A 26,265-nucleotide genomic window follows, 5' to 3' on the forward strand; every position below is an offset into this window, starting at 1 on the left:
TTTTGCAAAATCAATAATAGGTTAAAGACTATTAAATTATTTTGTTCTCAAATGTTTATAGGATACTGAAGAATTAAGATGAAAAAAATTCATTTATAAACAAGGACTTAAGGAAAAACATATTAGAATTTATAATCACTATAATTTTGTTTCCTAGAAATTAGTCTTATCATACTTTAAAAGGCTTATAAGCATTTTTCTGTTTATGAATTTCAAAGAACAGTGGAGTTTATCTAACAAATAAGATTGCCTGTGATTAAAACCAGGGGTGAAATCCAGTAGGTTCTGACAGGTTCTGGAGAACTGGTAGCGGAAATTTTGAGCAGTCTGGAGAACCGGCAGCAGAAATTTTGAGTAGTTCAGAAAACCAGCAAATACTACCTATAGTGGGGTGGGAAGTAGTTCAGAGAACCAGCAAATACCCGAGAGTGGGGTGGGAATGGGGATTTTGCAATATCCTTCCCTCAGGAGTGGGGAGGGAATGGGGATTTTGCAGTATCCTTCCCGTGGGGTGGGGTGGGAAGTAGTTCAGAGAACCAGCAAATACCCGAGAGTGGGGTGGGAATGGGGATTTTGCAATATCCTTCCCTCAGGAGTGGGGAGGGAATGGGGATTTTGCAGTATCCTTCCCGTGGAGTGGGGTGGGAATGGAGGTTTTGTAGTGTCCTTCCCATCATGTCTACCAAGCCATGCCCACCAAGCCACACCATTCCACGCCCACCAAGCCACGCCCACAGAACCGGTAGTAAAAAAAATTGGATTTCACCACTGATTAAAACCCTTTATTTTTTTGAGCAGGGGAATGGATAGGAAACTGATCAACCAGTCAGCAATCACTAATGGGTGTTGGAGTCTATCAGCATTTGATATAAACTCTACATCCCTGATTTAGAGGAAATGGCATTTTAAGGAAACTTTTAAAACTTGTTCAGACAATAAAGTTGTCTATTTGCTTTGGTGGTTAACAAAGTAAAAAGTAGTTAGGAGTTCAACTTTCACGTGAGGAAAGTCTCAATACTCATTGCTTCTTCCTTCCTGACCCATTAAAATCTTAACCTTCTTAAAGTTCAACTTTATATTCTGAGGTTAGTCTGAGAATATTGAAGTCTCTTTTCACTATTTTTTGGTTTAGACATCCTTCCAGTCTGCTCAACAATGGTTAAGAAAAATGCTTTGGGCTTCTTTTAGAATATCTTTTTACAAATGCAGTTTTTCTTGTTCCTCTCTGCCAATCATCTTTTTTGGTGTTTTTCTCCATACAAACACAACTGAGACCAGAATTTCATTTGTAAATCATTGCCGTTGTTAAACGAGACTCACATGACTCCTTCATTCAATGACTGCATTTTCAGCACTCACAGGTGTGGTTGTTAAGCAATTGCATGGGTTGTTAAGTGAAGTCCCCGAATGCCTCAGGTACAGTATAAGCCACACAGTACAGCAGTAGGCAGAAGCACTCGGTCGAGCTTGAGGTAGTGGCCTTGGGCCTTCAGCAGTCTCAGCCACTGAAAATGATTTCTTCAGGCTTGCAAGAAAGCTTGAAAAAAAGACACAATTGCTTTAAAGAGATGCTCATATTGTCCATGTTTTAACGTATCTATACATATTTCAAATATTTCAAATGTAAAGAGTTAGCAGTAATTTGCTTTTAAATGCATTGGGTTTCAACTCAGTGGGTAAATTACCCCAAATTTAGGTAAAAGTGGTTTCTCTTTGGGTAATGACACACAAACCCCATGCCCAATTTAAAGAAGGATTTTCTTATTAATGATAAATAGGATTGTTTGCTAAGTGGTTTGGGTAATGGAAAAGGATTGGAAAGTAATGAACTACTACATGGTTGTCAAGTTTGACACTGGGTCTTTTTTCCCCATAGGCTGCAGCTGATGAATATAACAGATTGAAAGATATCAAATCAGTAAGTGGTTTTAAAAACTAAAGTGGGAAGATTCAGTTTTAACTTTAAATGTTCATTGTTGAATCTTTTCAGGTCCCTCATTTACATTTCAAATTGTTTAGTTTATTTTCTTCTTTCCTTACTCATTCTTCATCTCCAGGCTGCTATGGGAGCTGCTCATCATAACTCCTCTTTAAAAGTGCAGAGGCACTTTCCCCAGAGCCAGTTCTCTATCTACTAGGGCTTTATGACACCAAACCTTAAGAAATAAGTCAAAGTGAAGAAAGAGGTATATAGTAGTCAAATTTACAATAATCACAGTGATTCAAGATGTAAGAGTGCATAGACTGATTACAGCAAATCTTATAGAGTATAGGGTTGAGAGAGAGGGCACAAGAACAGTTTGATCTTCTCATAGAAAGAGTTTGCAACTACCAGTAGTAGGAAATGCAGATGGGTTGCCTTAGGAATCCTGTTGGGGGAAAGAATATTCTTATTCCTAGGGCACTTTGCATAACAATAATACAATTGTCATGCTAACTGATATGTGTTGTTATTTAAAGAATTGACCCTCAATCCATCTGAGATAGGGAAAGCTGGAAGGGCATTTGCTATCTGCATCCTTAAGGGGATGGTGCTTGTAAAGACCATCAAAGCCTTTATGGTTGAAGGAGGCCATGCCTAAGGTAGAGGATTTAAATGTACAGAAAAAGCTGCCACAGTTAAAGCAATTGTGATAGACCTTGTATCACCAAAAACAGAAATAAATTCAAAGGTTCAAGTGATGGTACTAATTCTAATAAAGGATAGAAATATAGGATCAATATGTGTACCAACTTATAAAATTAAAAAGGACTCAACTTTGCCTCTGTATAATGCTAAATGTAAAATTAGCTCCATTTTCAGTACAATAGTTAACAGTATAATCTTTCTTGAAAATACCAGCATATCAACATAGCTTGGTTTTCTCAATTTCTGATATCAGAACCACAGCAAACAAATATTTCTCTCTTTTTTCCCCCCTTATCTCTGTCCCTAATAAATGTTGAGATTTCTTAATGTCTGGTCTGGCTGACAAAACACAAGTTAGTCACAAGAAAACACAAGTTCATACAGATCAGTAAGCAGATTTCTGATTTGTAAGATCTAGATCTGTTTACTTAACAATTCCATAAAAACAAGCAGGAATTACTTATCAGGTTGTAATGTACAAGACACTAAGATTCTAAAAATTGTAATGACTCTTGGATGATGCAAATTAACTCACACATTTTGTAAGAACAGAGCATAGTTAGAGATATTTTTTGCTTGTTTAAAGGCAGTACAATTCTTTGGATTCAATTTGAAAAAGGTGTTTCACAATGCTCAAGCGGACAAATAGGACTTATTAAAATAATTGAAGTGGGATTGCCCAGTTCTAGAAATAGACCCAGTTGCTTAAATAATTCACAACACATGCTGCTTTCAAGTTTCTCTGCATTCTAAAGCATCTAAGCTAAATGTAAAGACAAACAGTTTTAGTTTGTTCAGCACATTGTCACTTAAGTTCCTTTTGTGCTATTATGGCTGTAGGAACTATAATTTCTTAATTTTGAAATATAGGACAATTTAATTTTATTACTATTCATTACTGTTGTGAAATAAATAGCCTTTTCAAGTCAAACTTCATTCCTGGTGATTTCATGGGTACCTAAATGTTGATGTTTTCTTGACCTCAAAATATTCTTATATTTTTGATTTTATATGATTTTATATGATTTTTCATTGTATTCTTTGGGATGTTTTATGACTTCCCAGAAGCCCTGGGATGTCCTGGTGGGTTTTCTTTTTTTTTGTTCATGTTTTATTTACTTTATTTGAATAACATATATCAAAATTCCATTTCAATCAAAGTGTGTTGTCTGGGTACAGTTGTTTTGAAGCAATTGTATTCAAAATATTTACAATAACATTACAATAACATTGATACCTTAATAACAATATTTTATTTGTCTATTTTATCAAATTTCCATTTTAACATTTATCCTTTTTATGTCCCTGCATTTCTAACTTCTGTTTTTATTGTCTAACCATTAGTAAAATAAATCCCATGTCAAAAAGTATTCAATTTCTTTTTTTGTCCTTAATAGTAAGTCCTGGTGGTTTCTTAATCAGGTCCCACTTTGCTTAGCTTTTTTACAATCAGCTACTGCCATCTGCTGTGATTATTTTTATGGATTAAAATAGGAGTATTAGTTACGTGAGCATTGTATTCTTAACATTAATTTTAATAAATTTGACATTAATACTGCTTTGCACATTGTCCTTAGTCCGCAGACTATAAGAACCGAAAAGCACACTGCAAGATGCTGAAGAGTAAACTGTCCCACATCAAAAGGATGGTCAGTGATTATGACAGTCGGTAGTCATAACAAGAAGGAAACAAATCAGGTTGCATAAGAATGCCAATTTTCATTCAGCTGGAATACCTTTGTGTTGGACAATAGTGGGAGAGATCCTTTGTATACTTTTATATACTTCATAATGTTTGTGCCATGTTTACCATGAAATAAGAATTCAGTATATGGGATCTTCTATAGTTTCACTGAATCAAGGAATTTTACCACCTATGTTTTCAGATCAACAGTGGACATATTGAGCATTTGCTTTCCTTGTCTTTGCTAACTCATTCCATTTTTCTTAGCATATTGCAATCTTAATTTCAGAAAAATTTGATAAATGTTTTTCATTACATCTTATATAGTACCCTGTTTCCCCTAAAATAAGACATCCCCTGATAATCCCAGTCGGGCTTTTGAGCACATGCACTAAAATAAGCACCCCCTGAAAATAAGCCCTCCCCGAAAATATTTAAATGCATGCGCAGCCGGTCCCCATTTCCTCTAGTTTCCTCCATGTGCCCCAAAATTATAAAACCTCCTTGAAAATAAGGCCAAGAGCTTATTTCGGGGTTCAAAAAAATATAAGACACTGTCTTATTTTATCAGGGAAACACAGTATAAGCTATGTCCTTTATCTAAAACGCCTGTCTTCCTCTCTTATTCTTAACCAATTTTATATATCTATGTTACTTGTAAATAAAAAACTAGCAGGCTTTACTTTTAAATGGTGTCTAAATGGACCCATTATTGATTAGCCAGTATAATATATTATTGACAATGTGAAACAATGTAAATTTATTCTGTTAAAATCTCAACTTGTATTTTAACTATCATTTTATTACAGAAATATAATTTTTAGTACTAGTGTGTTTAACTTTACTGTTCAATTTGTAACTCATATAAAAATGCCTGTATGTTATATTTGACTATATAAGTAGCTACAATTCTATACAAACTTAATGGGAAGTCCCAAATCAATGGGGTTTATTTCTAATATTGTATGCACATTTAACCGATCCTTTTAAATTGCCAAAAAAATGTAGACTATTCTGTAAAGATATATAATACCATGGCCAAATGACAAAACAGAAGTAAAAGCAAATGTATTCACATTATGAGTAGTCCGTGTGTAACAACCACTCATTCAACAACTGCTTGAACAGTAGTGCTGAACAAGTGGTACTTTCGACCAGTCCTTGAAGTTTTGGCTGTCCTAACACCCCTATAGTCATGTGATTGCAATCTGAGTGGTTGCCAACTGGCTCACACACTTAAATGGTTGCAGTATCTTGTGGTCATAGGATCACCATCTGAAACCTTCCCTGCCAGTTTTTCCCAAGCAAAGTCAATGGGGAAACCAACAGAAAAGGTTACAAGTTTCCCTGGTAGCTTGCTCATGTCTTCCCCCACCCGGCAGAAACTACCTCTGGCTCTGCCTTGTTCAAACCATATGCCCTCCCTGCCTGTTTGCAAACTGTCTGGGACTTGCTTAATGACTTTTGATCCTGGCTTAACACCACCAATGGGGGAGTGTTGTAAGGAAGTGATGTGGTCATGTGACATTGCGTTTTATAACCACATTGGTTAGCAATAGAAATTCTGGTCCAAATCACCATTGTTAACCAATGACTACCTGTAACATATTCAATGTTGTAATTCAATAATAATATTGAAATATTAAAATATATTAAATAATATACATTTTACTATGAAAACAAGTACTATAAAGCAAGAGAACCCAACTTTTATACTAATTCTAATTCTGTTAGTTTTAAATTGACAATTTGACAATTATCTCTGGTGATAATTTGAATACTGGTGCTGATATTGAACTCTGCAGGTGATAGAAAAATTATAAGCACTGAATTGAAAAACCAGATGCATTCATTTCAAATGTGTTCCAGTGTTGTACCTCATGAATTGGAGAATGTATTTTCTTTTGGTGGGTCCCTAAAACTGCCCAATTTTAGGTTTTTGACAGTGGCTGTATCCAGGATTCTTTTAGATTAGAGCTGGGGAATAAAAGGAATGCATGCCATACAATTATCAGAGGTATATGATGCGTCTATACTATGGGATTGCAAACAAGTTTTGATTGTAGAACCATAGAGTTGGAAAAGACACCAGAAGTTATGCAGTCCGCAGGTCTGTTGAACCATGTTTTAAAAAATCCATTGAGACCAGTAGGATTCAATCATGACTAATAAGTCCCATACATCAAAATGTGACTGCTTGGATCCATCTACTGTACATTTATGTAAGCACTGTAATTATTTTTGTTTTTTAAAAAAATCACTTTTTTTAAATAATGGAAATTATGCCTAAAATATGTGACTAGAATGCAATAACTGCATGTTGAAAGACTGGATTTCATTTTGTAATTTGTGATACAGTGATACAGTGTCAATAAAAATAATAACTTTGTCAATGTATAAACTATCAAATCAATTGTTTTGTTTCATATCATGTGTAGGAACATTTAAGTTTAGTTTCATTTCTGGACTTAACTCAAGTTTCTTCATGAATGATCAAATTAGAGATTTAGAAAAATCCATCAATCCTTTTCTCTATGAAAAATAACCCAGATTCTGTTCAGAAGCATTATCTTGGGGAACAAATAAATTGTAGGAGATGATCAGGTTGAGCCCAAGGGAAGAGTCAGGCACATAATCACTTTGGAGTTCCTTCATGCCCACAAGAGTTCTAAAAAAGTCCAGCCCTCCTTGAATGTTGTTGACTCTTATCTATTGCCAATTTGCCTTGACCATTAGTAGTTCAGATTTTTGTAGAGTGATACCATGCAGTAAACTTGTAATCATTTGAACAACCCTGGTTCTGGATTTCTTGCACCTACAGAAATGTCCTTGAAATATTTAGCTGCCAAATTGGAAATGCAATACTTTATCAGACCAGTTTGGTAACACAGCTTGGGATTCTACTATTGGTAACCCTAATATGTATATTAGTCTACTCATTTGATAAGTAATAGGTATTGGAGTCAATCCTTGGAGAGACAATAGAATTAAAGAACTGTTTAAAAGAATTTTTAAAAAGAGATTGCATTAGATGCTACTTGCCAATGTGTTTAGATGTAATAAAGTAATGGACACATGTCATATATCAGGAATCCAGAAGTGTACCTTCCTCATAGCATCACCTACTCTCTGGATTGTTCCTCTTGAGATCAAGATGGCCCCTATTTTGTTAGTGTTTAAAAGAGCCCAGAAGACCTGACTCTTCACCCAGGCCTTTAGTGAGATAAAGAGATCCTCACTTCATTTCATTTGGTCACTTGCAATCTTTTACCTTTTCTTAATTTTCTTGCAATTTCTATCACTGTATTAATGGCTCAGAGTTGCTGAGAGTTAATAAAATATAATAAATTGTTATATACTGTACAAAAATAGTTTTTAAAATTGTATGTATACTGCAAAAAGAGGGAAGAAAAAACTTCCAAGTACCGTATATACCTCGTATGCATTAAATAAATCTAAGCCAAGAGATTGTTCATTTCAGTTTCAGTCTGTTTTCCTATTAAAGTAAGCAAGGTAGCTACTACATCAGCAATACTAATGAACTGAATATTGTTATAATTTCCTTTTTTGTAACTTGTGTGCAACTTATATATAACTTGATAGCAGTCCACCATCTCTCTAAAACTAATGGGAATAGATTATATAAGGAGAATAACGCTCAGTAACTCAAGCCTACACCAATTTACACTAATCACATGAACCATAGCAAATATTTTAGTATTTTGTATATCCAGTCCATTTCTATTAAGCATTTGAGTATCAGCAATAAAAGATACTTACCTTAATGCAAACCTAGTTATTTTTAAAGATCTACAATACTTCATTCAAATACTTTGGCCACCTAATGAGAAGGAAGGACTCACTGGAGAAGTGCCTAATGCTGGGAAAGATTGAGGGCAAAAGAAGAACGGGACGACAGAGAACGAAGTGGCTGGATGGAGTCACTGAAGCAGTAGGCATGAGCTTAAATGGACTCCAGAGGATGGGAGAGGATAGGAAGGCCTGGAGGAACATTGCCCATGGGGTCATGATGGGTCAGACACGAGTGCAACTAACAATAGTACCATATTGTATGTATCATATCAAATAGTTTATTTCTGCTCTTGTGGAATCTTGAGATCTGCAAATTTACCCATGATGGAAATTGAATATACTATATATTTGTGTATTTCCATTGGCCCAAATAATTGTCTTTAAGATTTCTTGAACAAATGAAGTAAATGAGAAACAAGTTAGAAGGCTAAACATTGGAATCACAAGCTATTCTGATTCACAAACTCATCCAAACCTGTCCCTTCAGGTGTTGCAAGAAATTATCTCCTGCTAGAAGAATGTTTTGTTAAAAGCATTACGTTGGAAACTTATCTGATTAAGAGTAATGTTTGATGCTCCTGTTTTGAATTGGGATATGTAAATACCTGGATCTGCCCTATACCACAGGGAAGGAATTTCCAAAGTAGAAAAAAAAGGAACACAAACTGTTCACACCAAGTTCCAATTTTAGTTAAGAAAAAAAGGGTGTGGATGTGCAGCCATGGATTGCAATCAAATGTTTCATATGACATTTTCATTAACATTTTCTAGATTCTATTAATTGCCTCAAAATAAATAGATGAAAGTATCTGTATTCTTTCTGAAGAGTAATACAAGACCTATGGAATCTGAAGGGCTGTCTCATTAAAATTATGAAACAACTTCAGGGTGTTGATCTTAAAATATATTGTAATTGCATGTATTTGTTTCACATGGGAATGTACTACTTACAAGAATACATTGTAAAGTTTGTGAAGTATATGTAAATCATCAGCTATTAATAGAACTAAACGGGGTGAAATGTAAAATTTGTTACTACTGGTTCTGTGGGTGTGGCTTGGTGGTGGGGGTAATGTGACTGGGTGGGTGTGGCCAACTTTTTTTAAATTACTTTTAAAAGCATTTTTTTTACAACCTCTTTGGTCGAAGAGGCTATAGAAAAATGCTTTGAAAGGGTTCTGACAATCCCAGCTGAGCCGCGCGATCATCAGAGGCTTTTTTTTTACTTTTAAAAGCATTTTTTCAGCAGAAGAAAAAATGCTTTCAAAAGTAAAAAAAAAAAATTCTGATTGCACGGCTCAGCTGGGCATGGGCAGGAGGGGGAGCGCAGGGATTTTGCTACTGGTTCTCCGAACCACCCACTGTCATTGCTACTGGATCGAGTGATCCGGTCCAAACCGGGAGCATTTCACCCCTGAACTAAACATATCTTAAGCTTTAAACGTAAAATATATATCCAATACTGTTCTTCAACTGAAGTATTACAGCTAATCCTTAATTTATAACCATTCATTTAGCAACGTTCAAAGTTGCAAGGCACTAAAAAAAGTTCTTGTGTCTGGTCCTCACACCTACAACTGTTGCAGCATTCTCATATGATTAAAATTTGGGCACTTGGCAACTGGCATATATTTACAATGATTGCAGCATCCTGGGGTCACATGATCATCATTTGCAACCTTCCCAGCTGGTTTCCAGCATGCAAAGTCAATGTGGAAAGCCAGATTCACTTAACAACTGCAGCCATTCACTTAATAACACTGGCAAAAGGCACAAAAAAATTGGGCATGAGTCACTTAACACCTGCCATGGAAATTCTGGTCCCAATTGTGATTGGGATTACAAACTACCCTTATTGAGAACTACCTGTACTGAAATTTTTTTTAAAAAAAAAATTTGCTTCATTTTTTACTTGGGATCCTACCTTTTTTCTTCCCTTCCTTAAATTGTTTCTTAAATTGTTATGCTACTTCAACTGAAAAAACTTAAGTATCTTACAAATAAAACAGCATAACAAGTAGATATAAATTAACCCATCCATTCATGCACAAATTATGACTCATAAACCCACAATAGTATCATGCAGAGGCAAAGCACCTTCTTACCACTCCTAATCCCTGAATGTGCACTTTAATAGCAATGTTTTCAACAGCTTTGTGAATGCTAATAATGAGGTTGCAATTCTTATTTCTAAAAATAACTGGCTTCATAGGAGTATAAACAGAGAATATTAATCTCCGAGTATCCTTTTGACATAACTCATGGCAGGAAGCAGGAAATACTCTTTCTTGCAAATTCGCTGACTGGGGAAGCCAGGCTTAAAGTTGCCAAGGTTGGAGAACCCTGCCTTAGAAAGTCTCCTCCAGAAGCCCCCTTTCAAGGATTAAGCCTCTCTAAGCCATTGCCTAATAACAAGAAATAATATTTAATATTATTAATAATAATATTCTTGTTATTGATTTCTGTGTCTATATGGTGTCTTCCCCCCCATCTCCATCTCGGGCTTTTTCCTCGGCGGAACTATGTTGCGCCGCTTTCGCGGTGAGACCGGAGTGTTTAAAGAAGGGAACGGAATCTGAGAAGAGGCGGTATTTGTTTGGGTTGTTGCCGGTTCTTCCAGGGAAGGGTGGGTGGCTGGCTGTACTTTTTGTTCGTCTCCTCGTTTTCCCAAACAGATATTTGACGAAGAAAAGGAGGCTTGGTGAATCCCTCCGGTTCCGACTTTTTTTTTTAACTCTGTCAGCGGAGAAACGCTGTGAGTGCAAAACGTTTTCTCTTAAAATTTCTGCTGCTGCTCCAGGAAAGTGAACCTTCCCTATTCAGGCATAATAGAGGCTGGCTTTTCTTCGCCTGTAGCAGTCTTTCGTCAAAAGTTTTGGGTCTCGTGTTTTGTGTTACAAATACTTTATTATTTAAATTATTTTTTTAATTAAATAAATTATTGTTTCCCGTTTCTCAAGTTCACCTTACAGCCCGCTGTCCGATTGTCATGTCTTTACCTCTCTAATCAGTCATATTTTGGGGATAACTGGCAATAACTGGTTATATATTCTTTTTTTTTTTTGGCGTTAGCTTTTAAAAACTTACGTGAATAAATAGATGTCAAAAAACGTAACGCAGCACTCTTAAATTACATAAATTCCAAGGATATACATGTAAAAAGTATTTTTCTTCCTATGTACACAGTAAAGATTATGGGGCAACATCTTAAAAACATAGCTGAAGTGTATAATTATTCACAAGTTGGTCCATTTGATAGTGAATTAAATCAAATGTCCAAGATGCATAAGAACAGTGATGTTAACCTAAATGGATCAGGATGTATTTAGAAAACAAGGAAATGGACTGATTTCCCACAGAAGGAATAGAAAAAGGATGTGGAAGTGCCTTGGAATGGAGGGAAAAGAATTAACAGATTTGCAGAATTCTAAATGAACGGCTATGAAAGCTGATTGTGAACTTTCTGGCCTCTATAAAGTCTTAGCTGGATGTTTTCCATGTAGCAAATATACATGAAACTGTTTTTCGGAATTGAAGGGAACAGTTACATAAATTTAATCTGAACAATTCAGGGATGTGATATAAGGTTTCTATCATTTCATGTATACATTGTATGTGAATATATGCATCTGGGTGGCATATATAAAACAGTGTTTTAAAATCTTCAATTAGATTGTGATAATTATTTTTGTTTCTTAACTAGGAAAACATTGACTCAAAGAAATGGATGATGAACCTGAAAGAACCAAACGGTGGGAAGGAGGTTACGAAAGAACATGGTAAGCTTGCTTTTTCAGCACTTAAATTTCCCTCCATTTTTTTAAAAAAATGTGGCATCCTGCTGTAAATACATTACAGAATTCTTACTTTTTTTGTTTCTTTTGTTTCTAGGGAAGTTCTTAAAGAAGATGAATCTGGATCATTAAAAGCGACTATAGAAGATATTCTCTTCAAGGCCAAGAGAAAAAGGTAAGCATTTATTGAGTATGGTGTATAGTACATTATATTGATATAATTTTATAAGAAATGTGTAAATTTAAAATAGTTAATTCCATTCCATTTGGATGTGGAATATTCAGCTCTCCCTTGTTTGAAGTTATATTCAGTCAGATAAATGAAATATAGCACTGTTTTTATCTTTAGTGCTTTATTTTAAAATTCCAAAATATGCCCTAGTAATATTTGTTTATTTAAATATTTTACTCCATTGTTCAGTTGAAAACACTGAGAGTGATTTTAAAATTAAGCAGGTAGGGTAGGATATTTAATGCTAATATTAAATAAGTAGGAAGTCACATGTCAAAAAAGGAAAAAAAGTTTTGGACTGAGAAGGTAAAAATGGAATTCAAGCAAACTTTGTAGATGGTATAATCATATAACAACCAGTTAAAATGATATGCTAATATTAGTTAACATAAATATTTGTGATTTGTTTAACAACTGTGACTCAAATGTCAGTTGAATGTGACAGGATTTATATCTCAGTAAATACAAAACTATACCTGTAATGTGATGTTCTTGAGATTAGATAAAATAACTTTTATTTCATTTTTTTGTGAGCACACTGGAACATTAAAAATAAAATTCTGTTGCCTGCTCTCAAGAGAAAGTATAGATCTACCCATCTGTACCTGTACATACAGTAAAAATATGATATACATATATGTATTGATCACTGGCCATTTTGAATACATAGTGGAAAAAGGAAATTTGAGAGTTCACAAGGTTGATGCTATATGTTCTTGATTTCATTATAATTAAAAATTAAGGTACAATTTGTTTATACATTTTTATATAAATATAGTAGTACAAATAATGGAACACAGCCTGATACAGTTATTCAATTTGTTTTTAGTATCATAAAAGTTTAATTATTCATGTCAATTGTGTAATTAATTTTTTTCTGCAAATTAATTTTATAGATTTCTAGATACTGCTTTAACTCTCAACATTTATTTTTAACAATTTCTAATTTTGCTGTTCATTTGGTTTAGAATTCCAGTTCATTAAACCTTGTGTCTTTTCCTAGAATAGGAGGCTTTTCTCACAGTAATTGATATGCTAGACACCATGTGACTAGATATTGAAATGGGTCTGGCCTTGAAGACTACTCAGAAGCTATAACTATTTCAGAATGCAGTGGTGTGAGTAGGTATGGGTGCACATTCGTAGAGCAATGTAACCTTATATTATGAGATGCACTGTTTTACCAGTATGCTTCAAGGAGCTTCTGGTCATCTATAAATCATAGTACTTGGGCTGGATATTTGCAGGATTGATTCTCCAATTGTATTTATCTGCCTGATAAGGTTTGGAAAGCTTGGTATTCTCCAGGTCCAATCTCTTAAACAATGGCACTTAATAGGACCCAGGGGACATGCCTTCTCAGTTGCCATGTGTGCCATGCTTCTGAGATCTATGTGACCCTCACCTTGCTGACCTTTAGGAAAGAATATGTGCTGTGAATTACTTTTATACTGTATAATGTTCTCCTAAGCACCATAAATGTAATATATTTGATTTGTTCCTTGGGTATGGTTGTTTTTTTTATTGTTTTAATCCTTTGTAAATTGCTCAGAATCATCAGTGAGTAGGCAGCCTGAAAATAAAAAAAAACATAATTCAAATAAGCACTTAAAAAAAAGCCAATAACTAAAACCTTAGGGCACAATATGGTTGTTAATCTGTTAGGAGATGCGATTTTCCCATGTGCCTTAGGTACAGCTCCAAAGTGAAATGGACACTGTAAGGAGAAGAATAGGAAAAGAAAGCTCTGAACTAATGATACCAGGAGGGAGTTTTATTAATTTCTGGTTCTAAGATATGAAGGCTGCCAGCAAATAGGCCTATTTTCTTATTAGTATTTAAGTATTTAATTCACTCCTTACCAAGTTATTCTCATTAGACTGACAGATTTTATTCTGTCAAGATGCTTCATACAACTAAGTATGAAAACCTAAAGCCACATAAGACTTTTTAGGTCATACACTGCATTGAATTAGAGCTGGAGGCCTGTGCAGTAATTCCAGAAGCGTTATCCTACAATGAGACGATTAACCCTGTAGGAGTCTTGTCATACTATTTTGGACCAGTTGTAGGTTCCTGTTAATATCTAAAGGATACATAGAATGTGTTACAGTCATCCTGATGGGTAATGATCAATGCATGAATTACATGGATTATACCTTTTGGAAAATGTACAAAATGAAATATACAAACAGCTTGCCTATAGAACATGAACATTAATTACAACAATTATTTCTTACTTTATAGAACTTTTGAACATCATGGACAAGTTCGACTTGGGATGGTACACTTTCATTTTCTCATTCTGCTTCAAATAAAATTGCTTAAATTAGACTTAGGTATTAAATGAAGTAGGACAAAGTGGATGACAGCATCTTGCCTGGGTTTCAATGTGAGAGGATTAGTGATTAAGGTACCAGGCTGGAAATCATGAGACACTGAGTTCTAGTACTGCCTTAAGCATGAAAGTCAGATGGATCACTTTGGGCCAGTCATTCCCTTAGCTCAATCCACCTCACACGCGTTGTTGTGTGTGAGAAAATAGGAGGATAAAAAAGTATTAAGTATGTTCGCCACCTTATTTATAAAAAATAAAGGCAAGATAATAATTAAATAAATATATTATAAATCCATTTATCTTTAATTGTAAGTAATAAATTACTTGGACTAGTTCAAATACATTTTATAATGCTTTAGGCAAAGAGATTAGGGTGAAGCCTCAAAAAAAATCTGATACCTGCAGTCTCTACATTTATGTATAATTTGATTTCAGTGGATCTTAAACAGGTTTATGTACATTTGCAATTTGTAATTCTACATAAAAAGGAATGATAGAAATTTTTTTTGAAAACTAGTATATAAAAAACTTTGTCATTTTAGGTTAAATTGTATATAAAGGTAATTAATGCTGTTTTTGAATAGATTAATATATTTCCTTTATGTTTTTTTAATTTTATAGATGCGCCACCTGTATGTAGTAGTAGATGGATCAAGAACAATGGAAGATCAAGATTTAAAACCTAATAGATTAACGTGTACCTTAAAGGTGATTATTTTTGAAATAATTCAAAAGTGCTCCAAATCTGTATAACAAATACAATGTGGGATTTGTATAGGAGACCCAAATTCTGATTGTTGACCATAGACCAGTGATCATTTCTTAATTTAATGAACTTGTACAATTATTCTAATAGATGGTAGGAAATAACAGAATATAATTTTGAAAAATGAAATATATAAATATAGTACATTGTTCAGTATTTTTCCTATTCTGCGAATATAAGAGTCTATTTAAATTGGTACTCTTATATTATTTACATTGTAGCAGTTTTCCATTATGTGAGTTATCAGTATATATTAACCTTCTTTGTTTCAGTAAATTAGCATGCAATTTAATCCCAAACACATTAGTAACCTCTGATTTCATTGTGAATTAATCCCTAGAAAATGTGTTCCAGGGTGCAGGTAATTACAAACACATCAGTTCAATTTCTAGTCCTGCTAAACTAAACAAGTGTCAGAGATAAAAGATGTACATAGATTCCACTTGCAACTGTTTTTAACCAAATATGTGGGCTGTGCAAAACTGGGATCATCATTTTTGAAAAGTTGACTTTGAAGTGTTCTTATTTACAGAAATATAATGATCAGTTTTCACAGTATTTTTTGCTATTAACTCCTAGATATATTTTTAAACCACTATAGTTTAGAAATTAGTTTGAAGAACATTTTTCTAAAGAGATGCAAAGAATTCAATACATTTGTCCAATATAAAATAGTATTTGATATATTGTTTTAATGTTTCTCATTCTGTAGCTACTGGAATATTTCGTTGAAGAATATTTTGATCAAAATCCTATAAGCCAGGTATGTGCACCTGTTGAAAGCAATAAAGTTTTACAGTTGTTGCTTAAATTTCATCTGTTTAAATATACAATTCCCCTTGAAATGTTGATGGTAGTAAGTTATTTTGAAGTTTGAAATCCTGGAAAAAGATTCTAGTGTCTAAGCAATATATATGTTGTAGTAAAATAGGATTAAAAACCACTAGCATAACTTTGATTTCTGTCCTAGGAAAAATCAAAGCTCCAATGTATATTAATTCTGTACTAACACTTTGTTGTTGGGTAAGGCAGCATGAAATAGATAATGGAAGATAAAGGATTATATAGAATTTGAAATTATCTAGGGCAGGATGCTGCATGCATAGAGCAGCCATTCCTGTAATTAACTTTTTCCCTTAATGTTCCCTTAATGTAAGTGGTAGTGATTAGTTAACCATCTGGAGTTGGGGAAGCAAGCATACTTTCTTTTTTCCCAGTTGTCGCAAGTGGATTCTTGGCATGGTTTAGAATGAGTAAAGCCAGTTTGGTTCTGCAATCTACATAAATGTAATTAATCTTTGTTTATTTTCCTGGATTATGGAGAAATAGTGCATGATAATCTTGAAGCTTTTAATTTTAATTTTAATTTTTAGAACTCTGATTTCCTTCGCTCCTAGTCTTCTGATTTCATCAGGCAGCATTTATCAAGCCTGCTTTGTAGCCAAATAAATTAGAAACTTTAAAAAAAAAAGTTGTGCCCGGAGATCAATGATTCCTAGCATTCTGAAATCTGCATTATCAGATTCCATGGTTTTACAATACAATTAAGCAATAAAAAACTCCTTTATGTAACTTAATTAAGATGCAGACTACAAAATATTTCCTAAAGCATTTTGCTCCAGTAAATATTTTGCAATAACTGTTTTGACTAAGTCTTTTTCCCAGCAAAATTTGTGGTAATGTATGTGGTTTGTATGTGGAGCTATCCTACTCTGTCTGTTACGTAAATATAGCCATATCTTTTCTGAGATATAAATTTCATTGCTCAATGAATCCTATTAATGGTAAACAAATTTCTTGCAGATTGGCATCATTGTAACTAAAAGTAAAAGAGCTGAAAAACTGACTGAACTTTCAGGTATTGATTTTCTGTTTCCTTAGTTCTTATTTCTTCCTGAAATGGCCATTGTTTTTGATACAAATAATATATATGTATTTGATCTTCTAAACATGTACATTAAAATGCATTTTTAATTTTCTAAAGCAGAGAGAGTAACAGCCAAATACACTTCCTAAGGGAGTGTTTTCCATAGCTAGGACACTAATATATGATGACAGGTTAATTTCTTTTTATAGGGAATCCAAGGAAACATATAACGGCTCTGAAAAAAGCTGTAGATACGACCTGCCTAGGAGAGCCTTCCCTATATAATGCCTTAAATTTAGCCAACCAAACATTAAAGTAAGTATATGTTGGAAATGTAAGTGGTTTTTAAAATTTTTATTTTAGAATAGCAGTAAATGATTGCACTAATTAAAAATGCAAAAAATTGACAGGGTAATTTACTAATTTTTGAGTCATGCTCTGGTCCTTTTCTTGACTTGATTTCAGCGTAAAATCATAATTTCTGATTAAATCTGGTTAAATATATGCCTTGCCTGCATGCCAAACATAATTTGTTCTTGTTCCTCCAATCATTTTGAAATATAAGGATCCTAGAATGGCTTTTCTAATCCTGTTTCTTCTAGCTGTGTTGGATTTCAATATATAGAAATCCTAGTAACTTTTGTTGCTGGAATGTGTGTAGTCTTGCATGATTACTGAAATAAACTAAAACCGTGTTAGAATAATAGCTTTATCAAATTGGTCTTGATGATTTTGGAAAATTGTAAAGTCTGGATTTTTTTTTCATTTGCGTTTTTTATCTTTTATTACTGTCAAAGTAAATTTTGTATATAGCCACACCTTTTCAAACTAAATATATGTATAACTTAGTCTATCTGTATCAGAAACTTGGGTTTGCTTCTTTCAGTAAGAAAGGATTTAATAAAACATTATTCATCTGTTTGCAATTGAAGGTTCAAACAGACTTCACATATTCAATATAATCACAAATACATTTGGAACTTGTTCTTGTAACTATTAGAAGTGAATATTTTATTGTCTTTAGGCATATGCCAGGACATACAAGCCGAGAAGTTTTAGTAATACTCAGCAGCCTAACAACATGTGATCCCTCAAATATATATGATCTAATAAAGGTACAGAATTTATTTTGTTTTATTATTTAATTGTCATACTGGGCCAGTTTGATAATTAAATAATTAATTGGGGTGTTATGGAATATTGGAAGTTTCTTTCCTTTTATAATTTTCTATTCTGATGGTGTGTGTTTTTTTATTTCTGTCTTTTTTTCATCCAAAGTCCTTAAAATCGTCTAAGATCAGAGTGTCTGTTATTGGTCTTTCTGCTGAAGTTCGAGTATGTACTGTGCTTGCCAGAGAAACCGGTGGTATGTATATTTATAAACATAAAATGAATTCATAAATATGCATATGGATTTTTACCAAAGAAAATGATACAAAATAATCATCATTTTATACAAAGTTTATATATATATATATATATATATATATGTACTGTTCTGCTTTTTCTGACCATGCAATATAAATAATTTTTATTTGTAACCATTCTCTAATATACCTTTAATATGCTTCTGCTTGTGTTCAGTAACCATTGTAAAATGTTGAATTCTTTGTTCCCTGGAAAACATTCACAATACCAATTCCCCCTTTCTGTCATGGATTTGAAGAATGGCTGAGAAATCTTTTGATGGTTGTGGGTGACACTAAACATGTAATGAGTCTCTGACAACTGCAGGGTGATAGTGAAAGGAAGCTGGTGATATGATTTTAAAAGAGTTATTTCCTTTAATTTTAGAGGGAAATTCTGGACTTATTCTGGCATAAATTATGTTAGCTAATTTAATATTTATACTCCACAGTTCTTTTTAAAAGTGTATTCTGCTTCAAAATGATTAAAAAACATGCTACAAAGAGGGCTTTGGAAGCAGATTTCATCCCTGGGCCTCTGATAGTTTATTGCTGCCTAGAGTTTTGTTCAGCAGATATATTCTCAGTGTGCCCAGAAAGAAATATCTGCCTCTACCTAGGATGGAACTCACAGCCTCCTGATTGTGAGGCGAGAGCTCCATGTCTAGGTCATACCACCACTCCTATTTTCTGTTTTAATAACACAAGAAAATAAGTTAGGAGCATATGGTAACTTTAATAAAGTGAAAAAGAAGGTGAAAATGTTTTAGTATTTCTTATGAATTGTGTATCTGGAAATCAGAATTGACCAGATCTTTCAGACTCTTTGATTGCAATAGAATTTGATCTAAGTATTTTATTCAAAATTAGATTATTAAAATTGTTACATTGAAATAGGTGCAATCAATATAATCAATGCTTCACTAATTTTTTTTAATCAGCATTACAAAAATTCAAAGTTAAGTGCATAAGTGGTCTCACTATTCCTGCTATGTATTGTTCTCTATATATTGGCTAGACTGGGCTTCCCTACCCCTGGTCCACGGCCTGTTGGGAACTGGGCAAGGCAAATGGAGGGTGAATGCCCAAAGCTTCATTTTTGCATGTATGGGATTAGGTTGTGCAAAAAACCATCCCCCTCCCTGCTACTTCCACCGCTGGGCCACGGAGCCCAAAAACTTGGGGATTGCTGGGCTAGACCAAAAGAGAAAAGAGAACTTTTCCTTTTTATAGAACTTCTTTACTTGCCAAGAGTCATTTTTTAAAGTCTGTAGGACACTTCTTACTCTTCCCAGGCAATCACAACAGGCAGGTAGCTTTTGATACATATGCTGTTAGTGATGGCAACTTCCATTGTATTATTTCTGTATGGCAGGAACTTACCATGTTATTTTAGATGAAAGCCATTATAAGGAACTCCTGATGCATCATGTCAGTCCACCACCAGCCAGTTCTAGTTCTGAAAGTTCTCTTATTCGAATGGGTAAGAATTCTGTTACTTTTAAGAGTTCAATATTGAACACACAGCATTTATGTAAATATTCTATGCAATTCTGTTTATTCCATTGTTTTAACATGAGAAATGCAGGTCATATTATGGACACCCTGAGGTAAAATTCCACCAAGTCTTTTTGTCTCCAGGTTCAGCATGCAATGTCTTAATAGTAGCTTGTTTTACCATATGTAATGTGTAGTCATATGCATCAAAGATAGTCCTTTCGTTAAGAAACAGCTTAACTGAAAAAAGTTGCATGCTGCTGTTCATTGAGAATTTGCACAGACTGGAACATTTTGAATATTATGTCCTATATCTTGCCTGAATGCAAATTTGGACAACATCAAACTTCCTAAGTATCTTTTTTTCTTACATAGGCTTTCCTCAGCACACAATTGCACTAATGGCTGACCAAGATGCAAAACCATCTTTTAGCATGGCGTAAGTAACATGATTACGTATTAGATATTGCATTTCATAAGGTACAATCTTAAGGTATGTCAGATCATTCAGTAGCTTGTGATACATTTTCTACATCTTCTCTGTAAATGTCGGCAAACTCCGTCTTGCTTTTTCACCCACCAGAAATAGGGGGTGATGTATTGAAAACTGCAAAAACATTTTTGATGCAATCCTTTTCTGCATATTTTAAAATTTTAATCAAAATTAGCTTTCACCAACACCTTCTTTTGTTCATTCTAAAAGTATTAATCAACTGATCTTTTTAGATGTACTAATTGCCAATAATCCCATTGCTATTTTGTAAGTGAAAATAGTCCTGATATATTTTTAGCATTTTACCCAGTGCAGGGCACTTAACATTTCCCCTGTAAAATGTAGCATAATTGCTGGAAAAATACATTACAAAATAAAAGCATTGACTCATGATTTCTGTAAGTATTACTTGTATTGCTTGTTCAGGCTTAACATATCTCCCTTTAATTTTGTTCAAATAATTCAAGCACATTCAGTTCAAGTATTCAGGAAACAATATGTTTCTATACAGGCATCTGGAAAACAGCAATGACCCAGGCCTTACACTAGGAGGATATTTCTGTCCCCAGTGTAGAGCCAAATATTGTGAGCTCCCTGTGGAATGCAAAGTGTGTGGTGAGTATCAGGGCATTTATACTTGTCTACCATAAATGGAGCATAATAGTATATTCTCTTTTTTTGTTCTTATAGTTAAAAACAAGGAGGGATAAAAACTTGTTCCCACAAAGTAGTTACAGCATTTCTACTATGATTAAATGACACTTCCTCCATCTTTCATAAATGATTTATATCTCAGTTGCTTCAATTGTAGAAAATTGTACCTTTAAGCTCTTACATGGGTCCCAAGTAGGCTGCTATTATTATGACTGACTTAGCAATTTAAAAATCCAACTCAAATATAGTTAATCTCCTGGAGTCTGAACAGTGGTTAAAGATTTGTTGCGATTTAAGGTAGAAGGAATTTGTTTATGGAATGAATACAAAAATAGTTTCAAGTAAGCTGTAATTTGAAGTACTACCATTTCTACAAGAAATTAACAATGTAACGCTGATTAAAGTTTTCTCCTGTACTTAAAATTGTGATTTATTTATCTGAAGTGCCATTAATGAGTATGTATTAATGCTTAAAGCATACCTAGCTTATTAATCTTTTGCAGTTTAGCACATTGCTAGATTTGAATACAACTATGTTTTGAGATACCTGAATGGACTTGTATAGTTTTGGGATTTTAATCTGCTTTTTATGGCCTGAGTTGAGATTATGACTTAATAGTAATATACATCTCTGTGTAAGTATTTTAAATAATACTTTAAAACTGTTGCTGCTCTATTAAAAAGATAGGAATTGGAAGCCCATGTGCACTTATATCTGCCATGTTTCATTAAGAAACTTAATTCCATTCCTGTGTGCAGGACATTCCTAGTTGATAACACCTGAATGAATTAATTCCACAGTTCACTAGGACTGAAATTAGACTGAACTATAAATCATGATAATTAATCACAGATGTTGGATTGGCTGTGGCTATTCTGTTAGGACTAGCCTTCCTTATCCATATGCTCATTATCATACTTTTACTTCAACCCTTTTAGGCAATTAGAATAAGCTTATTCACTTTCAATGTTACATGGCTAAAAATAAACTTGAAACTTTTATAAACTGGACATACTATTTTGGAATGAGGAACAAAGGTCTGAAAATCAACATAACATATTTTATGCAGGGCTTACACTAGTGTCTGCACCACATCTGGCTCGATCATACCATCACCTATTTCCTTTGGATGCCTTTGAGGAAGTCCCAGTGGAGCAGTATATGGGGGAAAGGTATGTAAAAAATGTCAATCCAAAATTCCAGGAATTTTGTTTTTCGGCTAAATGGTATATCCTTTAACGTTTCGAGTTAAGTGTTTGACTAACCCCTTGTTTAAAATACAACATATTGACTACTAAGTAAATATTTCCAAATCATTTTTTTCAGTTTATGAAAAGATTTCTTTTGATTCTTCATTTATTACTTCCTGTTTCTAAGAGTAATTTAAGGTTTGAGGCAGAGTTCCAACTTTCTGGTACACAAAGGAGGGCCTTTTCCTATCTTCATCTCAGACAGTTGAATCCTATTTCTTTGGACAGTATGAATCCCTAAAGAAAACATTGTTAAAGGTTTCTTTATGGAAACCATTGTATTCTGTTTGTTTATTTTAAATAAAGGGAGCATATGGCATTTACAATAGCACCACCAATCTTCTAATTCTGGTAATAAATTGGAACAAAAAGTTTAATACACATTTCCTAATAGAACTTTGCAAATATTTTTTAAACAGGTATTGTCAGGGATGTCAGGGAGAAATCAGAGATCATCATGTAAGTATTTAACTTTAAATTGTAAACAATTTCATATTTTATGTCCATCCAAATAATCTTTAGAAACATCTTCATATACCATATTTTTCACACTATAAGACACACTTCCCCCCAAAAAAGTGGGTGGAAATGTCTGTGCGTCTTATAGAGTGAATAATGCGGGGGAGAGGGGGGGTTGGTGCGGTGGCAGCATTTGCTGCTGCCTGTCACCGCTGCTGCCATTTGCCACTGCCGGGGAAGCCTAGAGTCTTTGCTGCTGGGCAGCTGAACAGCAGTTGGATCGGCCTCCCGGAATACTGCCAATCAGCTATTTTAGGCAGTGGGGATGGCGATCGGCAGCGGTGGCGATCAGCAGCAATTGGCGCTAGGTGGCAGTGATTCCCACCACCTAGAACAGCTGATCAGCGGTATTCCGGGAGACAGATCCAACCGCCAATCAGTTGCTTAGCACAAAGTCTCCAGCATTCTCTGTCAGCGGCAGCAGCTTAGCTCAGCTGACAGTGGTGGGCGCAACGGAGTGGAACCCTGATGGCCATATGCTGGGGCTGCAATAACTTGCTGAAGCTGACCAGGCTGTTTGCTATTTGTTGCAAGGACGCTAGCCAGATGAATACCAGATAGATGCTGGGAGGCAGAGGCAGATTTTTTTTTCTTATTTTCCTCCTCTAAAGCTAATGTGTGTCTTATGATCCGGTGCGTCTTATAGTGCAAAAAGTACAGTATATATTACATTAGATTTTGGGCCTTAAAAATAATTATTTTCAATCTTGACATCAGAATACTCCAGCTTTCTTTGCAATGTAATAAAATTATTGCTTATATAAAAAGCATGAGGACATTACTATCTTATTAACAATACAATGATGTGCTAAGATGTAACTTTTAATTTTCATTTCTCCCCCTAGGTCTACATTTGTAAAGTCTGTCATAGTGCATTTTGTGTTGAATGTGATCTTTTTGCTCATGATACCTTGCACTGCTGTCCAGGTTGCATTCACAGCCATCCTGGTCCTCCCTGCATTTGATGCCTCTGATTAAATATTACTTCTTGTACATTCCCCTGAGCAGAGAATCCTCACCAGTTATTGAACATCGTCAATAAATTAAGCTAAAGAGAAAGATAAGGAAAATGAGTCAGCTGGAGGCGTATCTAAATATGAATTTGCACACCCATTCTATGATGTATTTAATGGAGACATAATTCTCTGTGTTACATGTATTTCTTTTTGCTAATGTTTTTTTGTAATAATATGGAATAATGTGCCAAATATATCTTGAAAGTATTAAACTGGATGTGTGCACTTAAAATATGAATCTTATTTGTATATTGCTTTTCTTAAATATGATTTCTGAAATTATAAAGGCTATAATCTGAATTGGAAATACTTCATGGCATTTATTTTTATGTACCTATATACACAGTCACTCAGTGGCTAAGACACTGAGCCTGTCGATCAGAAGGTCGGTAGTTAGTGGTTTGAATCCCTAGCACTACATAATGGTGTGATTTCCCATTACTTGTTTCAGCTTCTGCCAACCTAGCAGTCCGAAAGCATGTAACAATACAAGTAGAAAAATAGGGACCACTTTGGTAGGAAGCTAACAGTGCTCTGTGTGCCTTCGGCATTTAGTCATGCCAGCCACATGACCATGGAGACGTCGTTGGATGGTGCTGGCTCCTCAGCTTAGAAATGGACATGAGCACCGCCCCTAGAACCGGAAACGACTAGCACGCGTGTGTTGGGGAACCTTTACCTTTATATTATGTCTGGATTTACAGAACATGAAGCTTCTTTTCTGTGATAGCCCCCTTTGCATTTTAGCTTTGTCCATTCCATTAAGGATGAGATTGATTCCAGATTAGTTTGCTTCCATGTCAATAATTTTAAAGTACTATGTATTTTGCTGTGACATTGTTTACAATTTAAAGATGAAAATTTACAAATGTCCAACTCTTCTTTACTTCCATAGGCAGAAGAGAAAGCTGCCCTCCATAAGCATAAGATCTATTTAAAGTGATTTTTCTATGCAGAAACTTTTATTAGAGATGTGATTGTAATTAGTAAGACTGGGAATATAATTTTAAAAATTGCTTTTAAATCTGTTAACAAGTTCTGCTAATATCTAGAGTAAAGGTTGACTCTCTGATAACATCCAAAGCAACTCATTATACTAAAATGATGACATGTGATTATGTAATTACTATGTATAATGTAAACTCAAGGTCAATGTACTTAAAAATCCTGCCTCTTACTTATCTCAATAGATGTTGGGAGGTTTAAGAGTCTCCCAGGACTTAGTGAAGGCCATTCACCAGAATGACCAGGCTGTTTTTATCCCATGCCCTGGCCTGAATTCCAGCTGAAAAGGATCTAGATTAGGGTTTTTGAAACAATGCTCCAAGGAACTTGAGGTTTCACAAAGACTTGTGGGTTCCACAGATATAAGGGGAGGAAAACCTGTTTGTAAGAAACAAAGAAGAAGAAAAAAAGAACACTCCAGTCCACCTCAGTGCTGCTCTTCCCCTTTCACTTACCTCAGCATTGGCTTTTGGGAATGCTCTATGCAGGAGACAACCAGCTGCCTCTCCCACATCATATCCTTCCACACAAAACTTGATTCTTTGCCTGCCACCAAATTTCGACACACATTCCTAACTGCACAAGAGCAATTGCAGGAATCCTTCTATCTGTCTCCACTTTCCACATTGGAAACTCTACAGCAGGGGTGTCCAAAGTTTTTTTGGTGAGGGCCAAATACAGAAAAATAAGCAAAGGCCCGGGCCACACCATTGAACGGGGGGGGGAAAAAAATTTTCGTACCAGTTCTGTGGGCGTGGCTTATTTTGGGGTGTGGCTTGGTCATGTGACTGGTGGGCGTGGCTAACTGCTCATGTGACTGAGTGGATGTGGCTATGGGCATAGAAACTACTCAGAGGGCTAAAAAAAGTAATTTTTGACCAGTCCTCACACTTATGACCATCCTCACATTTATGCCCATTGCAGCATTTTTAACAACCATATCACTCATTTCACAACTGCTTCTCTTCACCACGGTTACAAGATAGGGTGCAAAATGTAAAGATAGTTGTAGGTGTGAGGACCAGTCAAAAGTGTGAGAACCTGTCAGAAATCACTTTTTTCAGCCGTCTGGGTAGTCCCTATGCACAGTTTAGGTTTAAGTATACTATATGTGTGTGAGTTATATATATGTGCGTGTGTATCTCTATGTGTATGTGTGTGTTTGTGTTATGTTGATTTTTAATGTAATATTTTTAAATATAATTATTCAGAAAGGCATGCGGCTGGACAACAAACAGTATATAAGCCTAGTAAATTCATGTGTGGCCCGGGCCACACACAAGAGGTGACATATTGACACA

The 26,265-nt window shown here is 34.7% G+C and overlaps 2 protein-coding genes across 4 annotated transcripts in view; both read left to right on the top strand.

Annotated features, from left to right (window-relative positions):
* The window catches only part of OCLN (occludin), a 43,279-nt gene extending 35,493 nt beyond the window's left edge, over positions 1 to 7,786 (top strand). For both annotated transcript variants that reach the window (XM_058168961.1, XM_058168962.1), the window contains exons 8-9: positions 1,877 to 1,918; positions 4,207 to 7,786. In XM_058168961.1, the coding sequence (XP_058024944.1) occupies positions 1,877 to 1,918; positions 4,207 to 4,302 (138 nt within the window). In that variant the 3' untranslated portion in view covers positions 4,303 to 7,786. The remainder of the gene's footprint in view (positions 1 to 1,876; positions 1,919 to 4,206) is intronic.
* Positions 7,787 to 10,717: 2,931 nt separating this feature from the next.
* On the top strand, positions 10,718 to 25,573 carry GTF2H2 (general transcription factor IIH subunit 2). 2 transcript variants are annotated; one of them, XM_058171770.1, is made up of 16 exons: positions 10,718 to 10,881; positions 11,830 to 11,905; positions 12,018 to 12,095; positions 14,400 to 14,436; positions 15,112 to 15,198; positions 15,969 to 16,019; positions 17,060 to 17,114; positions 17,333 to 17,438; positions 18,148 to 18,238; positions 18,402 to 18,489; positions 19,905 to 20,012; positions 20,402 to 20,465; positions 21,031 to 21,134; positions 22,244 to 22,346; positions 22,844 to 22,883; positions 23,789 to 25,571. In XM_058171770.1, the coding sequence occupies exons 2-16, from the start codon at positions 11,850 to 11,852 to the stop codon at positions 23,906 to 23,908; spliced, it is 1,188 nt and encodes a 395-aa protein (XP_058027753.1). In that variant the 5' UTR covers positions 10,718 to 10,881; positions 11,830 to 11,849; the 3' UTR covers positions 23,909 to 25,571. The 2 variants fall into 2 exon arrangements, with proteins under 2 accessions (XP_058027753.1, XP_058027754.1); XM_058171771.1 differs by lacking the exon at positions 10,718 to 10,881 and adding an exon at positions 13,156 to 13,278 and having other exon boundaries at positions 11,858 to 11,905; positions 23,789 to 25,573.
* Positions 25,574 to 26,265: the final 692 nt, after the last annotated feature.

The sequence above is a fragment of the Ahaetulla prasina genome, chromosome 2, assembly GCF_028640845.1.
Source record: "Ahaetulla prasina isolate Xishuangbanna chromosome 2, ASM2864084v1, whole genome shotgun sequence".
Lineage (NCBI taxonomy): Eukaryota > Metazoa > Chordata > Lepidosauria > Squamata > Colubridae > Ahaetulla > Ahaetulla prasina.

Coding starts and splice junctions, on each gene's coding strand:
- GTF2H2 (XM_058171770.1), top strand. CDS start 11,850: ATGGATGATGAACCTGAAAGAACCAAACGGTGGGAAGGAGGTTACGAA. Junction 12,096..14,399: donor TTCAAGGCCAAGAGAAAAAG/GTAAGCATTTAT, acceptor CTTACTTTATAG/AACTTTTGAACATCATGGAC. Junction 14,437..15,111: donor GACAAGTTCGACTTGGGATG/GTACACTTTCAT, acceptor TTAATTTTATAG/ATGCGCCACCTGTATGTAGT.